We start from the raw sequence: 19,278 nt of genomic DNA, 5'->3' as shown, positions 1-19,278 counted from the left end.
AAAAGTATCTGTTTGAATAAAACCAGGCATTCATTTTGATAAAGTAGTTATTTCTTGGTGTGTTTTGGTCATTGAACATTCAATAATAAATAAACTAATAACTGGTAGTCTATGTGTCGTGTATGAACTCTGTAAATAGTACGTTAAAGTATCAAGTGTGTGTGTGGGTGTGAGTTTTTGTGTCCTATACTTGTTGGTAGTGTGGTCTGTAGTTCTTCATGCCGTATATACTTCATGCATATCACAGAGTACAAACTCTGAGACTGATGTGTGTGTATGTGCTCTATTGCAGCTCCTTGCAGCTGTCATCCCAGAGGGTGGTGAGTAAGCAGAATTTCTGCTTGAAGACGAGGTGCTTCTGAGCTGCTAGCGATACGAGGGGGAGGGCTGCCTGCCTGCATGGCCGTACTGTGAAACATGGCATCCAGGAGGGCCCATCAAGGAGACGGATTGTGACCATGTCAAAGAGACATGGCCTGAGGCCCGGGGAGCAATCTTTAACCTGCGATCTCAATAATTCATTGGCTGCTCTTGTGTGTGCACAAAGCATGGCAGCTGCCACCTCACAGCTGCTGAGCACATCAATACACAAGCCCTCTTTGTCTCTTCTGACCAAAAGACTGTTAATCAGACCATGGATCTGATAAAAGATGATGAAATTCTCTTTGTTAGGAACAGATTACCTCCATCCATCTGACACACGCACACCTTACACACAGTTTAACTCCTCCACTGGCTGTAAAACTGTTTTTTATTACAGAATACCAGTAGAAGATAAACGGATCATGCCTGCACCACTCGTGTTTATTTTGAAGGATGTGTTTGGGTGTAGGCTTGCTTTGGCATAGACTGCCTTGTTTGACTTGATTGTTTGCCCATTTCAAAACACAGTTGGGCCATTATGTTTATTGTTTGTTGATGACAGTGAACTGACCAAGCATAATTTCATGCAATAAAAATGAATTTTATACAGCTGCTTCATACATATTGTGTAAGGTAGAGTGTCTGGTGGACTGAAGTGAAGGGACCTACTTGTCCCTAGACATGAATGTCGCTTAAAATTTAATCTATGAGGATATTTTTGCATTAATAAATAAATCATATAGTCTCTTTAATCCTCCAGGTCAAGGTAGTGGATTCTCACAGAGGAGAAATACCTGCTGCACTGCAGAAAGCACCTGCCTGAGAAAGCTGCTGCTGAAAGGGTCTCTATACCTCTGAAAGAGCACAAGAATGAACAACATTTTGGTGACCACATTAGTAAATGTACAACATGCATTGCATTGCGTTGCCTTAATATAGCAAAGAGGATTCTATTTCTGGCACCAATTTGAAGCCAGACTGCTGGCAGAGGTCACTGGAGGGCGATAAATATACATTTCTCCTGGAGGATGGCGAGACTGTGCAGACATGCATACATGAGAAATCACTGGTATGTCCTTTAAGTATGTGTGTGGAGTTTTAAAGTCTTAAAGCTGGCTGTGAAGTGACTTTGTAATAACAGATCCTGAAGTTGACTTCACATTTTACACACAGTGCACAGTTTAAATTTTGATGAAAGAATTCCTTGCTGGGACAATTGTCACAAAATCATCTGGACTTCTAAATTATCGGGCTACTATATTGAATTGTTATAAAGGGTGTGTGTGTGTGTGTGTGTGTGTGTGTGTGTGTGTGTGTGTGTGTGTGTGTGTGTGTGTGTGTGAGACCCAGCCCCCCCCCTCCCCCGCCCTCCCTCTCTTTGTCCCTCCTCTGTAGTCGTCGGAGGAGCTCTCTCCATCCAGCCGCGTGTCCGCGCATCCTGCTCCAGAGAGGCACCGGGATGATCCGCTGCTGCACCGACTCCGACAACCTTCACTTCACTTTCACACTCAGTTAACCCCTCACTCGGACCCCCGCCGGCCGCCGCGCTACACCCATGCTCTGCCCTCCCCCTGAGATGCGATACCAGTGCACAGTTTCCCGGAGAATATCTTCATCTTCCGTCGCTCCTCGCTGATAGAGAGCATGCCCGACACGGGGACAGGCGCTGCAGTCGCGGCGGCCGCCAGCGGTGCGACCACCGCCGGCGACGGCACCGAGAGCTCCCGGCACCGACACCGAGCGCAGCAGGGAGACGCGGAGAGGCCGGAGCCGGCCGCTGCCCCGCCACAAACCTCCTCCGGTGTACTGGGTGAGTCAAGTGAGCCTCTTTCGCTTTGGACGATGCGTACGGAGGAACAGAGGACAGGTGAACGTGATGCTGGGAGACGAGACGAGCGCCGCACCATCATCATTCACCTCGCGGCACCGCTCTTTTGTCTGCACGAGGGCGTCCCAAAAATACCAAATGATCAGAGCACAGGCCTATAAATAACGGCTTTGAATTTGACTTACCGCATGTTGGCTTAGCCGAGGCTTTTTTAAATTAGCCTATTGATATTAGCTTATATCCGCTTTTAGGAAAATGGCTACATTCTGGCTCATCCTCGTGTCTGGTTTTGACCTTATTGTATGTCAGTCTACCTCCTGTCATGGCAAGCCTGTCTCCACAGTATTCTTACGTGGAGTCAGTGGATACTTACAGTAATTGCTGCTATGGTGTTTTTTCCACAGCATCCTTGTTGGCTGTTTGTAGTTTATGATTGGATGCTAGTTGTTTTTATTAAAGGGCTTTCTGCTCAGGTTATCCATGAGTGCCCATCTGTCCTCCAGGTAGCCAAATGTTTATTAACTTTATGATGTCATTCAGGTATTTCTAAACTATTATAGCCAGAATAGACTCCCTCAGACGACTATTGTCTATTTCTATCTTATCTCCCCAGTATGAGTTGCCATGCTGTTGGACAGGGCAGGTGCATGTTTGGTCATTTTAATGACAGTTCAGCCATAAAGGCTGCAACTCTCACATTCATATTCCCATTATGTGAACTGCTTGTGCGTGGTGTGGTTTACATCCTAGTGCTGTGTACATTTCTAACGTTACTGACCTTTTTTATACAGGGTAAGCAGAACAAACACGCTTTCTGTTTACTCTCCATGACACCGATGGTGGATTTGAATAGGCCATGTCTCCTTGCAAGAATTGCAATCGAAGCTATTTTTGGAACAGACCACAATATTAGCCCGGGTGGAGAGTCTCAGCTGCCGAGCCGGGGTTGTTTTCCTGTGTGCGGGCTGCAGAGACAGCCTCTGTGCTCCCTGTGAGCACTGCTGCAGAGTGATGCAGTGGAGCACTGGGCTGTCAGCAGATGAGTGCGCCTTTCCACACTTGGTCGAGGTAACCTGAGCGGGTTGCTGCTGACTGGAGGAGCAGCCTGATGTCATCCTGTGGAGAGGGTGGCAGCGCAGGCCCTTGAATGGGTTACAGGAAGGTTGGAGGGTCAGTAAAATGAAGATAAGTTCAATTTTGCTGTTAATTAGCTAGAAGCTGTGTTGGGGGTGAAGAGAAGGACTGGGAGTGTAAAGCTGTGAGGGTAGAGGCAGGCACATAAAAGTTTACTGAAACCCCTGATAAATGGGGTCAGCAGTCTAAAATGTGTGGAGTGTTGACACTAAAAGCTTTTGTGTCACTGATTGAAATATATCCGTAGCATCAAGCATCCACGATGGTCAAATACTGAAAGCTGGCCATCGAACACTTGGTCAGATTTGTCATCTTGTTTCCATAATCTTTGATCCGATAGAGTTGAAATCAGAAGTTTCTTCTATGGCTGCACGTGTTCAGCCATGAAGACAGGATTTGGCTTCCTTTGTGAAAGGAAGTACAGGTTTGTAGGAAAGTGTGTGCATATTTCTTGATGTCAGGTGTGGATAAAGTACCGTTTTTTGTAAGAAGTATTGCTGCAGCTGTGGTCTTGTGGAATTTAAAATGGCACCTACTTAAATGTTTCTTCTTGGGTTTCTTTGGCATGAATCCATTTCAGAGAAAGTGTTTTATGTCCACAACAGAGGGAAGGAAACAAATAAGAGTCGAGGCACAGTGCTTTGTTAAAGCCGTTTCTGTAGTGGCTACATGGTTACAAATAAGACCAAAGTACATTGACCACAGGGTCAAACAGTCACTAATGTAAGCCTCATCCGGCTCCTCATTACATCTGTACTCGTTCCATGAACACTATGTCACAGGCAACACTATTGAACACTTAGATTCATATAGGTTCCTTGAAACAGCACACGACTAATAACAAATAGAAGAACCCCCACCCCAAATATAGATAACTTAGAATAAACAGAAACAAGAGAACAGGGGGAAAGATAAGAATCATGGAGCCACTGTGGTTCTTTTGGGGAATCATTTCCCCTCCAGAATTTGCCCACACATGCATGAGGACCACCTGCTTTGTGGTAAATTGCTGTCGAGCAGAAGCAGCCCCTCCTTCCTGTTTTTTTTTTTTTTTTTTAAGATTATTGTCACAGACAGGGAATACATGTCTAAACTGATAGCAAAGACCACATGCATCACAGACAATAAAAAAAACGCATCACAGTTTGTTGTTGAGAAGTATCAAAGGTAGGATGTGTATCAGAAATGTCAAGAGCGGCGACCGTCTCGCCCTCTTCAGACCTCTTGCCCTCACTTGCCTGTACGTTTCCCTGCATGGGTCATGAGAGAGAAGGATTGGGTTTGGGGACATCAGTGGGATTAGCATGATATCGCATAACCGCCCTCACACGTGTCAGTGTCAGTCAGCTCGCGAAGCAGCGAGTCAGGGTGATTTCTTCGGTTGAGATTTTGGTTGCAGCCTGGAAGGATTTTCCTTACTGGAGGCTCGGATGCTCGATTGTCTCCATGCCTGCACCACATTTTCCTAATCCCTCCACAGTAGACTGGAATGACTTTGATCCTCTCAGCCATTTTCCTTTGTAGCTCCGACACTCACAAGCCAGCGTTTCAAAGATTAATTAAGCGCCCATCATTAGAAAAAGCAACGCAAAAGTCTCCCCAATTAGTTTATGTTCCCTCTGAGGCCACTGTTGATAAGATTCTGTGTTATGGAAATCAGGTCATGTAATTTGTGGTTGCCCAATCAGCCAGCGCGGTGGCGGAGGACATTTGTCAGGATATGTGGTGAGATTTATTCCCACTTTGGAAAAAGATGGTATGATATTTAAAATCTGTGCGCTTTGAAGCCACTCTGTTGAACCACGAATGACCTTTTTAGTTTAAATCTCCATTTTATTTTCAGGTTTAAGTCACAGTGAGTGTTTGTTGTGACCATATGGAACGTGGGGCTTAATGAGATGGTGTGGAGATGACAGCTGAATAGTTTTTCAGGACACTCTCTTAATTGCTCTTTTCAAAATATGTAGGAATTCCAAACTTTCTCACACTATTACAGGACAGTGCATCACAAAATAATTGCATTTCTTTGCTTTTTTTAAAGCTGCAACACTATACATCAGGTTTCCCGTTATAAAATATAGAAAAGTGTGCAGGTTTAGTGGAATCCATCTAGAATTACAGCTCACAACTCCTTTTTTCACCCGTGTTCTGATCTGATAGTGAAGGTTTCACCTGAGACATTGGCGAGATCTGAAAGGTCCATTTTCAACTATGTAAACTTATTTAACTCCATCCTTGATGCTTGCCATTAGTACATGCACTTCACAGTCTGCAAAATGCATGAGAAATATGTATTAAGCAGGGATCTGCACTCATCCACAGACTCTTGGCCAGGGCTCTGCTCTCTCACTCTCACTGCTTCTTAAGCAAGTAGAATACCTCAGCTTTGACAGTAGGCAGGTTCAGCGTCACACAGGTTGCTTTAAATACAGCAGTGCAAGGCAGGGCAGTATTGAGAGGAAGAAGCACGGCACCCAAAAGAAGAGCTTTTCATGGCAGCAGGCAGGCTGAGGCATTGGTTTCGTGCCCTCCCACAGCTTCATAAATGAAGGGGCTGATGAATGTAATGCGGTATGATATGATGACAGCAGTGTGTTGTGCCTAATGACTCTGAACTTAATGTCTCTCTCTGCATCTCTTTGCCTATCTCGCTCTTATTCATTGCATGCTCTACAGAGATATATTTCCTGTTCCCCTCTCCCCTTCTTGAGTAAGTGCTGAGCTGCACATTAGCTGAATTAGCAGTCGAGGGAAATGGTCTCTGTGCGGGGTGACCTTGCTGCTGGTAACGTTGGAGCTTTATTAACCTGACCTGATCAGTCACGCACACAAGTGACGGATCACTTTGGTGAACCGCCTCTCGACGAGGGGTGACATTTCACGGTGGAATTCATCAGGCCAACGCTTAAAAATTTTACAGCTCTTTACCGTGATCGCACTTTATGTTTATTGTGAGCAGCTTGCCTTAAAATGGAGATCGTTACAGTGAAGTGGATGCTGGTCAGCTGAATATAAACACTGCAGTTAGTGCTGCAGTCATGTCATAGATTTTCTGTTGATGATGTTAGTTGCCCAAATTCATCTTTCTGCTGCAAGAAACATAAGATTCATCAAGTGCCTGTGAGGATTAGGGATGAACCACACGGATATGCTGGATTGATATCGATGCCAATACTGACGTTATTGAGCAGATCATAATGTGACAGATCCACATTAAATAAAGTTTCATCAATGTCAGGGTTGAATGTTTCTGCTTTCAGTTGCAGTCATTCAGCCACAGTGGGTTGTTGAATCAGTGTTTTAGTGTCACAGCAATCTGTGGCCTCATTTCACCTTCCCTAAAAATGAGTCCAGTGAGTTCCACTCCGTCTGGTGTTCAGAGTTTTGAATTTGGGGAAAAGACAGCCTCTCTGCAGGTACCCTGAGCCGTGGTGTCCAAACTGATATCAGGAAAAAAAAAGAAAAAAAAGTGGATTTTTATTTCCAGAAAAAAGCTGATCTGTTTGTTCAATGTATTTTTTTCTCAGAGGAAGGTCTGGTGGTTGCACAGGGCTGATGATGCTTCCTCATTTGCCAGATTTGTGCTGATTTCCAGGGAGATGTTTGATGTGTTTAAACAGCAGATTCAAGGACACATTTCTTACATCAAATAAATTCTTCAACAAACTGAGAGCAGCTCACTCTTATATCTGTTTAGTGATGGCTCAGTGTGGCCAACAGCTCGGTGTGCCTTTTCGTTACCTGATTCTTCTTGGCTTGGTTTTCCATACATGCCTCACCATACTATGAGGCACATGTAGGGCATTTATCCCCTGTAACTGCTCTGTAGATGCTTCTATCCAGAGCCATTAGATGCAGATACGATTTAGGAAGTTACAAACACTTTCCCTGAATTGTGATAAACCATCTTCCTTGCCGGTGGAGATCCACTTGCCCTAGATTCTCAAGTTTTTAATGGCTTAATCATATCACCCATAATGCCTCTTTGCTTCTAGCAAGCCAACTTCTAAATCCCCATTCATGCTCGCTGGAAATGTACACTTTTCCATTTAAAGCCATGAAGATTATCAAACTGTAAGCAGAAAATGATCGGGCACACTTCAGAGCTTAATGCATTGCAAGCACTGAGGGAGTGCCGCGGGTGTTGCCTGTCTGCTGCCTTGTGTAGATGCACTGACGTGTCACAGAAACCTTATTGGTGAGTCTAGGCTTTACTCTCTGTGATCAAAGCAGAGTCAATACCCAGCCTGCTCCTGTGTGTAACTGATATTGTATTCCTGAAGGAAAAAGTAGGATTGAAGTGCATTCGGTCACCTTGTCCTTTGTCTTCTGTGGCTGTACTGACTAGGCCTGCATTTGATGTCTTTCCATTTCTTTTTTTTTTTTTTTTGGAGTTGCTAAGCAAAGCCAGGAGAAATACAATGACCATGGTGAAGAATGCTGTTTTTAGCCTCAGTTGTGGGGAATTGCTCCACATTAGCCACTCTGCAGCCCCTAGAGAAGGCTAAAGGGCCGTGAAAGTGTAACGTACGGTGCATGGGGGAGAAAAGCTCTCCCTCCAGCAGCTAATAAATAGAAATATTATCCATGTCAGTGTTAGCACAGAGCCAGTCAATGAGAAACAAGGGACTTTTGAAGCACAATAAGGCTGTAATGCGTTTCTTCTTCATCCTTTATCGTTCTTGTTTCTTGTCTCTCTTAATACCCCTCTGTGACTTGCTTTGTTTAGCCTCCGTGCAGTACTGTTACAATTGTTTGGTAGGTAGAGAGGTGCGTTCAGTCCTCATCATCTTCTCCTCATCACTCCATGCAGCAGACACATTGTCAAAGTTAAACCTTAGTCGAAAGCGGCAGTCAGTTCGCTCAAAAATGCTGCAGCGCACTCGGGCTTCTTCTGATGATGACCTCATAACTCAGCAGTCACTCTTCTATCACTTTTCTCTTTCAGCTAATGTTCATCTGTTTCTCCTGCACGGCTCTGAGTTTTCATCGTGGTTGGTAATGGTGTAGGGCAGGAAGGGAGCGTAACAGAATCAGTACTCATGAGCCTCTCCCCTTTATCTCTGACTGGAAGTGTTTAGAGAGAGTAACTTGCGTGCAGCTCGGTGATGGGGAAAACAACACTCTCTGTTCAGACATTAGCATAGAGCCCACAGCTGTAGATGACAGATAAGAGCTTGGTAGAGCCCCCCCCGCCGGGACTTTACCTCAGTAAATCTCCTGCCTTCCCTTTTTCTGGCCTTCTTTTTAATCTGTTTTCCTCAGTGAAGTTGAGGCTCTTGTACAATGCCCATTTTTATGGTTGCCAGAAGCAACATCTGTCACCAAGACGCTGCATTATTTTTATGGGTCCTTGTTGGACTTTCTGTGATGCCAGTGCCATTAACTTTTCAAAAACAGCTGTGGAGCCAAGGACCAAGCATCTTATGGTTTGATCTATTACATCCAGTGTAAGTAACACACAAAACCTATGCAATATTTAAAGTGTATAAAAGGTTATGCACATAATACATTTATATTATTATTATATATGTTATTATGATACCCCTCATACCCTTTGTTTATTAAAAAAGTCAGTGTCAACAATTTTTATGACTTAAAAAAAAACCCCCAGAACTTCTTATGCTTAACTTGGGGGCAGCAGAAACAAGTTGTTAACACAGCACTGACATATCATCCATTTTCAAGTTGATATGATGAACTTGTTGGCAACGGTTGCTTAATAAAATTATCATTAATTTGGAGTCTCGTCTCTGGCCGCCTTTCAAATCTAATATATCCTCTCTTGTAGCTCTGTTTATGGTCTCTACACACTCCTGAGGACAATATTTGTCTATGTTCACCTGCTAGTTGTAACTGCGTCTGTCGTGTTTGGGTGTTGAGGTAATTTGCTGAAAACAGCTGCATTGAAACTAAACTTAAGCAGTGAGAGTAAACCAAAAGTGTAAACCTGCAGCTGGATGGCTAAACAATGAGCTGAACCTGCAGTATGAAGCTCTGTTAAAGCAAAGGCAGCTGGAGGTTCTCTGTAGGTTCATCATACAAGTTTTCACATTGTCATTTGAAACATTGTTATTATGAAAATATTGATTAGCCACTTTAAAATTGTAAATAAAGACATTTTTGTGACGTGTTAACTTCACAGTAATAAGTAACATTAAGCTATGATGCTAAAAGATTAAAGGAGGCTAAAGGAGGCTATTCCACGTTAGATTAGCCCCTTAAATTCCACTGTTTGTTTTCTATTTACTGTAAAGTTAAAATAAGATGAGACTTTATTGATCCCACACTGGGAAAATGTAGTAAATTAAAGTAGCTTTCAGGTTAGACAAAATATTTAATTCCACTCCAACAGTTTCACGCATATATTCTGTATCAGCTTGTTCCAGCTCTTTATTAAACCCAGGACTCCATGTTTTTATGGCTGCACCATTTCATCAAACAGAAAAATTCTCCGTGTCCTGTGTATCATTTTATGCAGTTTCCCATGATTCAGCCTGACATCTGTGGTATCTCTGGGAGCTCTGGGATCTCCACTAGAATTTTAAATAAAGCTGTGTTAGTTTAAACAAAGCTTGGCTGCTCAGCGTGACTTTGTACTGACTCGTCTTCTGAACGGTCAGAGGGGTTGAAGAGATTGGAGTGTGTAATTAGCTCTGATGTCGTTTCCACTGCTCTCCTTCTTGTTTTGGTTTGCGTCACTTGTTCCTTGTCCGAAAAGCCCAGTCATATTCTGGCCACCACCTTTAATGAAGGTTGAATGAATGTGGTGAAAGTCTTGCTGCAGCTAAGGGGGGACATTATGTTCCAGCTCATATATTTGCACATTGTCTATGTTGACTGATGAAAGGCTTTTATTTGAGCTTCCTTTTCATATATTTCCTCTGCCTTACTCCTCTACATCCTCTTTTCTCCCTGCCTTTTTGTTTACCACTCCGTCCACACCATCACCTATAAAAGAGCATGATGTCATTGGCAGCAGCTTGCCTGTTTTGTTGAGCACACGTGTAGATACCTTTTGGTCTGGTCGGAGAATCATGATTCTGGTGCTCTGTCTTATGCTTGCTGCTGCTTTGTCTCCTGTCATTTCCTGTAGCAAAGTGCTATGAGAAGGCTGCAGTCATGCAGTGTTTCCGATGATGCCTGGAGAAATCGGCTGTCAAGGAAAATAAACCGCATAACCACTGCTGTGACATCCGTATTTGCATTTGAGAGTGAAATATCTCCAGTTTTTCACTTTGCTCCTGATCTGTGTTTATTCAGGCGTACGAGTCAACAGCGTGTCGTTTGTGTGAAGCTCTTTTTTTTAAACTGGCGAGGCTTCGCCATATTAAAGACTTTGAAAATCTGGAAAATCATTTGCTCCAGTTGGGTTGAATTCGCTCAGCCTTGTTTCAGGTTAGCAGGTGAGCTTAATACAACAACGGTGTTACACTTCTTGTAATGCTTCTGCAGTACGACTTGTGCTAACAAACCGTGATGAAATGCTGGATCAGCCTTCCTCAAGCTCCTTTTCGGAAGGCTCCAGAAATCAAATCCGACTTGGCCATTAAAGATGTCTTCCTCTGCTTGTCATTGAACAGGAAATGGGAGGAATGGTGTAGCAATGCACAGTAATCACTGGTTCCTCTGGTTATTGATCTGCCTCCCTCCCATCTTTCCTGCCCAAGAATAGAACATTGTACCATTATAAAGATTGATTAGCCATCAGACTGACTGACTCACTGCTACAGTTTAAATTCACTCCTCTGTTGTCCTTTCTTCTTCTGTTGTCACAGAGTGCAGCATAATTTCTCATGTGAATAGAAATACCCAGATGGCCTTAAGTTTACTGGAATGTCCCACTACACTATAGTGCCTGACTCTAATGATTAGACCTATAATGATTCTAATTAGAAATGACCTCCTGAGGCATTGGCACAAACTGAGCACCCTCAATTCTGATGAAAGCAATCCTATTTTCTATATTTCTTCCCATAATCCAGTTAACCCCCACACTCCTGGACAAAAGGTTGAGGTAGCTAGATTGGAGTTTGGTACAGTAACAGTCCTACATTAGAGCTAATGCCCTCTGTTAAAGCTCCTTAAAAATGTATGAGTCTGTTTTCTCTGAACGCCTGAGTTGTTTGGTCCTCCATATGACCCTCTGTGTGCTCTGAACAGGAAAAACCTTTGTGTCGTGATGATTAAATTTGCATCGCAGTGCTTCAGGCCTCCTCCTTGCCTTTAGGTAAAACTCTGAAGTTCAAGAAATAGTAGCATATTTAGGGAAATTAGCTATGATGTGTATTTGCTTTGTTGCCGACTGTCATGCCCGTGCATTCAGAATGAAGCTGCAGCCACCAGCTGGTTAGCTTAGCTTAGCATAAAAACTGGAAACGGTGGTAACAACTAGCATGGCTTCATCTTAAAGTAACAACATCCATCTACCAACACCTCTAAAAGCAACTTATATTCTTGTTACATCTAGTATGTTTAATGTATATAAAAAAAGAGCAAGGCTAAATTTCACCCCGTTCTCAGTTTTATGCTAAGCTAAGCTAGCCAGCTGCTGCCTCCAGCTTCATATTGAACCGTCAGATAAGAGAGTGGTATCGATCTTATTACCTAACTCTCAGCCAGAAAACCAGGAAGTGAATGCCTGTGCTACAGTTCAAACTGCTCCATACAACACAGAAATGACAACTTGCGTATGTTTGCGTTGTAGTTGTGTGTAATCCTTTTGTTCTTGGAGTTAATCAGAAAACCCTTCCCCCACTTTGGCAGTTGCCCACTACTCAACAACGAGGTCTGTTTGCTCCACAAAGGCTGCTATTCATTCCACTATATTCATCATCACCACTCGCTTACTCATAATTCTCAATCTCCCCCTTGACAATGCTCAATTCAGCCAGTTAGATAACCAGTCTGTGGTTGTCTGAAGGAGTAGTCTGCATCAACATGGCATGAAAGGGATTCAAGGCTGGCTCCGGTTCATGATTGTTACCTGACTGAATAGTAGACTGCATCATTCTTCCTCATTTAACCCCATCTTTATAACAGACAGGACAGCTCAATTTGTGCCTTTTTGCTTCTTCTCTGTGGCAGCTCACCCAAATCAACCAGCTAACCTTGAATGAACCACTGATTAGCCTACTTGGCAGAAAAAGAGAGAGTGTGGGAAATGTAGGAGGCATATTTATTGAGACTAAGTGAGGAGCAGAGACAAAAAGTGATTTAAAGGAGAGAAAGAAGATGGAGTGGGGAAAAGTGATACCTCAACTCTTCTGCTGTGTGAGCACCGCGGCTCCTTTCCTCCTACATGGTCTTGCCTCGTCCTTCTCTTGGCCTGCAGCCACGGGCGGCTCCAGTGTCACATGTAATCATTGTTATTTTGAAGCTAAGGACGAGGCCCTATTATGCTACCTGCGCCTGCTAATGAGGAAACCAGAGTTCTGACAACCACCATTTGTCACAAAGGTGGAACAGACATCCCCTATCTCCTTCCTGAAAAGTGACAGCCCTGATCTCAACTACATCACAGGTTCTTTTATCTCAGAATCAGTCCCTCACGTCATGTTTTAGCCACTCTAGCCGCACGGCTCTGGATGTGGTTTCATTCATCCCGACTGAAATAATCTCAGTTACTGATGGACTGCCATTCACTGACACCGGCTGACATTGGTCTTTTTGCCACCAAGCAGAACTAATGTTATTTGTGTTTAAGACACAATCATATCATTCAAACTGTAATTATGAGCACCTGAGTGGGAAGAACTGGTGAAAATAACTACAGAAGCTTTGACAAACTACTGGCCACCATCACCACCAAAGCCACCATCGCTGCTGCTGCTGCTGCAGTTATATCTCATTGAAATCTACTAGAATAATTCAGCTAATTTAAAAATAGCTATTGTGCCTCACATTATTTGTTGAAAGCGCTGCAATACTACAAAAGAAGCTAATTTAAGAACTTCACCTGGTATGACTTCTAGCAGCGGAGGCAGCCATGATGGAATAATACATGAATGCCTGCAAATTAGAGCAATGGGAGGTCTTCCTGTTCTTACCGTTGTGCCAATATTACTAATTAACGAATGCTGGGATGCTAACATGTTAAGTAAGATGATGAACAGATCCCATCCTTACCAGAAAAACAGTGAATTGGCAAGTAGATTATTACAACCCATATTTACTTTATTGTTAGGCGCCAACCTCTAGTGGCTGTAGTAATTAGCTCAAAGCACCACTAGCCCTAAGTACAACCTTACAGAGCTGCTAACGTGGCTGTTTACACTTTATTTTACTCTTCTAAATTTAAAATGCAGTTTTGTTTCCTTTACTACACCAGAGCTGTCCTGTGTCTGTTATAATTGGGATACCTGTGATGTTGAGATGATGTCAGCAGTTTTTGTTAATGGCTGGAGAAAGATGTTTGTTAATTAGCAGCAGGGCTGGTTGCAAGCTGATGGCACTGCAGTGTTGAAACCTACAGGAAACCAGCTTTGATTACATGCTTTTTCCAAAACCCATAACAGCGGATATGGAGGATATTGTCACCTACAGCATGTTTGTCTTTATGCATCTTTTGTCCTTTCAGTGTCTTTCAATTTACAGAGTGATGAGAGGTGTTTTTGGAAATGCAACAGCAAATCGCAAAAATGGAGTTTTTGCAAAAGACAGCATTGTGTTAGTGCTTGACCACTGAAGCGTCTGCACTTTTTTTAACCCAGGTTTATTTGTATCACTACCAAGCATTCCCCCTCTGCCTAGTTTGAAGGCATCATCCACAGAAGCTCCATATACACGATGATGACAAATACCTCTTGAGACAGCCTGAGTGAGAGGGAAGGCAGGAGAGCTCAGAGAGAGACAGATAAAAAGAAGGCATGGAGAGAAGGAGGGACGGAGAGATTCAGCCCAGGGGGGCTAAAAAAGAGGATTTGGATGAGAGAGAGGGGCAGGGATGGTTGCAACAGAAAGATGGACACTGGGAGGTCTGTGGTGGAAGAGAGGACAGACTGGAGGTGAAAGGAAGTGAAAAGAGGCAGGAGGGGAGCTCTGCTACACCAGGAAGAGAGGGCTTACATATCATCAGCACATCTGTGTGTGCAGCTGCCAGTGAAAAAGAAAGATGCAATGTGGAATCGGGAGTGCTTGTGCATTTGGTGCCAAAATATATGCAGACTGTGTACCTTTTGCATTGGGAGGGTGCAGTGAGGTGGCTGTTGCGACAAGCAATAAAGCGAGTCAATGTCCCGGAGTTGGAGAAAGCGGGAGGCAGGGAGAGGGGGGAGAAAGAGAAAGGGGCAAAGAAGAGGAGAGGTGGGTTATGGCTCGCTCTTTTCCCCTCAGGACATGTAGGCTGCACTTGCAGAATCCACAGCTTGATTCACATAATCTTCACAGGTGGAATGGCCTGATTGGGTATTTATTTCAGACGTTTCAGCTGTATGATTTGATGACTCAGCATGGATGTTGCTGCTGCACCTCGATGTGCTGCATGTCTGTATGCAGGGATGTGATATTTCTTGTTTCTGTCGGCATGTCTGTGTGTGTTTTACTGTGTGTCTATATTTGCCCCTCCGCGTGCTGTGTGTGTTTGGGGAGTTGGGAACAGGTTTCAAAGGACACTGTCTGTCAGCAGTGTTGCCTTATGGTCCGTCGTGGCTGGGTGTGGACGCATCTGCCCAGGATGGCGACGTAGAGCGTCAGAGAGGGAGATGGTTCTAATTAAGGAAATCGTTGGGTGTGTGAACCTGATTAGGTTCGCTGTCCCACTTACTGACATAATCGCTCTAATAGGGTCATTTGTTTCATTCACACACTCAGTAGATGTGACAATGGCAGTGTTTTCTGTCTTATTGTTAGCTCTCCTCCCTCCCTGTCTGCTGGGAGTTCTGTCAGTCTGTGCCTTTATTACATTATGTGTGTGTTTGTGTCTGTCTCTCTGCCTCTCTGAGAGCAGAACTTCAAAATGACTCGTGACTGAGGAGACATAAATCCTGCTCTAGTCTCTCGCCTCCTAGGAAATGCACTCTGTTTCCAGGCATTCTTTCGAAAGGCATCTTTTTCTACAGGTGCATTTTAAAGTGCGAATCTTCAGCGTCGTATCAGTGCAGTGAATCTGCACTGCAGGCCTCAGACAGTCAGACAGGGGAACAGTTTGTCTCCTAATGATGCCAACTGTATGTCGGCATTAATGTGCCACTGTCTACGGCTGCCTCACCCCTCGCAGCAAAGGATTTTAGTATTTTGTTTTTGCCTGATATGAACCCAAGCTGAAGTACAAATCAATTCCACATTGGATGTTCTGCCCTCATTCTGTTGATAAGTGTGACTTTAATGCTGTGCATACAATGATAAAGAAAGGCTTTCATCAGGTAACCTGATCACCTGATTACGCCTATAATGATAGACCAATGGAAACTTAATGCCTTGTTCAGACAGTATTACGGACTTCTCCCATGTATAATATTTAATAAGGAATTAGATACAAAAACATTCTCCTATGTTATTAATATCTACTATTACAGCAAACATCATGGGTTGATCAAGGTCAAAAAATCCTCTCTTCTGTTGCAAGTGATGTGTTTTGCATGTACTGAAGCGACACCAGCAGGTTGTTTGGAATAAGGCGGATGAAATGTACAGCATGAAGCTGCTGTGAGTGTCAGTGAGTCGCCCCTATGCACAACCCTAAAGCAATTACTGTTAATCACCAAAGTGGCTGCCAGAAAACAAGAATCCTGCAGGTTATCATTTTAACTAACACAGTGTCTTTCTGTTAAGCACCATACCGCATAGGCTACTTGTGTTGCCATGGATTTGTCAGCAATGCGATGTTAACTTATGAACTGAAAATGAGAGAACAGTTTTCTATGTTTTAAACCATGTATAAACCATTTTTGTCAGCCTGTGGCTCTTGGTGTGCTTTGAGTCATATCAAGGCAGACTATCAACTTTCTTCAACTAGAAATACACAGTTTACATATTATTTCAAGCTAATCCAAACTGCACCTCGATGTGTTTAAAGATGGAGCCCAAAACTTTAAATAACCCCTACTCAACCAAGTAAAATCTTCCAAGTTGACCCAGAGCGGCACCAGCCACACAAGACCAGAGAGCCAGAAAAGACAGCGAATGCATCATCAAGTCTTTCCTCAAGTGTCTGTGACCTTCATTTTAGTGCTTTGCCTGAGTTTCATGACTGATTTACACCCCATTAATCAGGCACATAAACAAATACCTGTGTGGACATACACACACTCACACACACACACACACACACACACACATTAACATCCCACAGAAATGCTTCAGAGAGCAACTCAGATCACAGAGAGACACCCTGCTTGTTAGGCCTGCCTGGCTGCTGTCTGATAAGCGTTAGCCCTGGAACAATTGTGTCACTGTGAAGGCCGTGAGTAATACAGGCTTCATCTGTATCACTGCTACTCCTGGGCCAACCTGCTCAGTGACGACCTGCTTTCTGTTACAGGGCCAAAAAGAGCTTTCAAACTCAGAAATTCACTTATTGTGCCAACATGAACAACAATAAGAATCATGTTTCTATGTAATTGTGATTATATTAAAAACAGAGATGACCCAACTGGGCTGTAAATAAAATGTTCAGAAAACTGGGGAAACTTTGGTGATACTGTAAATTGAGGTACACGTATTCATCATTAATTAGTTGCTTACTGAATATTAGTAGCTCATCATGTTGTCGATGTTTTAGTTAATATTGACCCAGAAAAGAGCTGATGATCCTGCAGCTGAGCAGCCGTTTACTCCGCTCAGCTGGCCGTGGTGGAGGATGTGCTTGTTCCCCCTGAAGGCTGAGAGGTGGTTTGTTTGTGCAGTGCAAAACACACCATTCCACACACACATGCAGACACAAACCCGTCAGACGGGCCTAGTCTGTGCAGTGATGCTTTGATGGGCGATGGATGAATCACTGTTCATGTTCAACCAAGTAACAAACACGTAAATGCAGGCAAGCCGTCTGAACACGTGCTCAGTATTGGGGTTCATAAAATGATGCATTGTGGTAGCCAATCTGCTGGCTGTTCCAGGAGTGTATGTATGTGTGTGTGTGTGTGTGTGTGTGTGTGCATGCTCTGTGTGTTGCCTTCAGTGATGAATACAGGACTCATTAGAATTGCTGACATGTCGCAGCTCTGCCTGCAGCCTTTCGTCTGAAGCACAGTGGAGCAGCCAGTCAGACTTCAGTATCTAGGAGTACCTCTCGAGATTAAAAAGTCAAAATACGTCGCTCTGTTTTCTGCTCGGCCTGTTGCGATGTTTGAAAATGTTCTTCAGAGGGGAAGAGCGGTGTGGAACCAGATCAAGTTGTCGGAACCTCTTTGTAAGTATTGAAGTTGGATCCTTCAAATAGTAACACTACCTCAAAGGTCTGTTTGCAGGTACAACTTTGTAACTCCAGCCTGTTTTGATTCAACTTGTCATAAAATATCATCTCCAGCAAAATACACTTGGATGAACTTTAAGAAAAGGTAGACGGATTCATAGATGTACTGGGCAAAACTTTTGTTTTGTTGCCTTCTCCCCATGTCTCTAATGGCTCTAATTTTCCTTTACTTCATTTTATTTACATAGAACTTTTTAGGTGAGAACCATGGTGCTTTTGAGAAAGGAGTTAAGGAACAAAAAGGACATAAAAACTGCAATATTAATGTGATTATAAAAGAGAATATTAAGAGACAGAAGTAGTAGTGCAATATTTTCACAATGCTTGAATATTGTCATTCTGAGCAAAAACAAACCATTAGCAGGCCTATAAAATGATTGACAGTTGCTAAATGCTTCACTGTGTTCACGTGTTAGTCGTTTGCTTTGTCCGTCTGCAGTTTGCTGCCGGACAGGTAGCGTACAGGGAGTTTATTATAGCGTTTCAGCTGAAAACAGCTGCCTGCTGTGGCTGGAAGTGAGGCTGAGAGTGGAGATTACAGGCCAGAAAACCAAAACATTGATCCAAAAAGATGAAAAAGTTCAGCAGGGCTGAAGTGTACTGCAGCAGGCTGATAATTGTATGTTGGCTCTTCACTACTTGTGACCCCTTTCAGTTACACTCAGTAATTTCCTCCATTGGTTCAGTAAAAATATTGATTAGTGGTTCTGCCAGCGGACCAAATTTTTCTGAAAATAAGCCAGCGAGCGATTTACGTGCAGGTGTTGAAAGTAGCATACGGACGTAGTTTAGCTTCATGTTGCGTGTGGGTTCATTGCTTATGTGTATGCAGGACTGTAAACATAGAAGTGAAACAATAGTCTTTGGAAAAGACCCTCCGGCTGGTTTCTGGGAAGCCCCGCTGTGTGTCCCTCTCTGTCACCACTCTGGTCCAGGAAGCAGGAGGCCACAGAGAGCAGCAGCAGGATGATGCTTTTATGTGACAGGTGTTTATTGGATCCACAGAACACAGAGATACTGTGTGATTTACAGCGTCATGCTAGTAGTGGTGATATCATGGTTAAATATACAGCCTGCGTTCACCTTGACCTTTGTTATCATGGAGGCAGTACATAAACCAGTAAGATGATCTGTAGCTTTCATAGTTTGGTCGTCCACTTGTTTACTTAATATTTTCTACTGTTTTCATTGTGACAATAAACATGCCTATGCATGATCTCTGCAAAGTGCCGCACTTTCCGGCTCCTCTGACGCTCCATGCCTCAGCGGTCACAGGGCTGTTGTGGGACGGGCATTCTCTCCAGGCTGCTGTCATTATTATTCATGACCCGGGAAATGGTTTTCACAAACTGTCCTCTGACAGCTGAGCAGGGTCTGAGGTTACACTGGTTACAGGATCACTTAGTGCTGTTTAAACTATTGGCACGGCTGCCTGTCCGTGTACATATGGGTGGGAATGTGAGACTCCAGAGGATCAGTGACAGATGAATGAGGTGCTACAGCGAAGATAAGTTCATTTGAGACTGGATGCAAAGGCTGC

The 19,278-nt window shown here is 43.6% G+C and overlaps 1 protein-coding gene across 1 annotated transcript in view; it reads left to right on the top strand.

Annotated features, from left to right (window-relative positions):
* The first annotated feature begins 1,773 nt into the window (after nt 1-1,773).
* Nucleotides 1,774-19,278, top strand: part of ano8b (anoctamin 8b) — a 36,920-nt gene continuing 19,415 nt past the window's right edge. Inside the window, exon 1 of the mRNA XM_070961152.1 lies at nt 1,774-2,173. Coding sequence (XP_070817253.1) covers nt 2,008-2,173 — 166 coding nt within the window. The 5' untranslated portion in view covers nt 1,774-2,007. The remainder of the gene's footprint in view (nt 2,174-19,278) is intronic.

The sequence above is a fragment of the Chaetodon trifascialis genome, chromosome 4, assembly GCF_039877785.1.
Source record: "Chaetodon trifascialis isolate fChaTrf1 chromosome 4, fChaTrf1.hap1, whole genome shotgun sequence".
Lineage (NCBI taxonomy): Eukaryota > Metazoa > Chordata > Actinopteri > Chaetodontiformes > Chaetodontidae > Chaetodon > Chaetodon trifascialis.
Note: the sequence above shows the minus strand (reverse complement) of the source record. Positions and strands in the feature narration are given on the sequence as shown.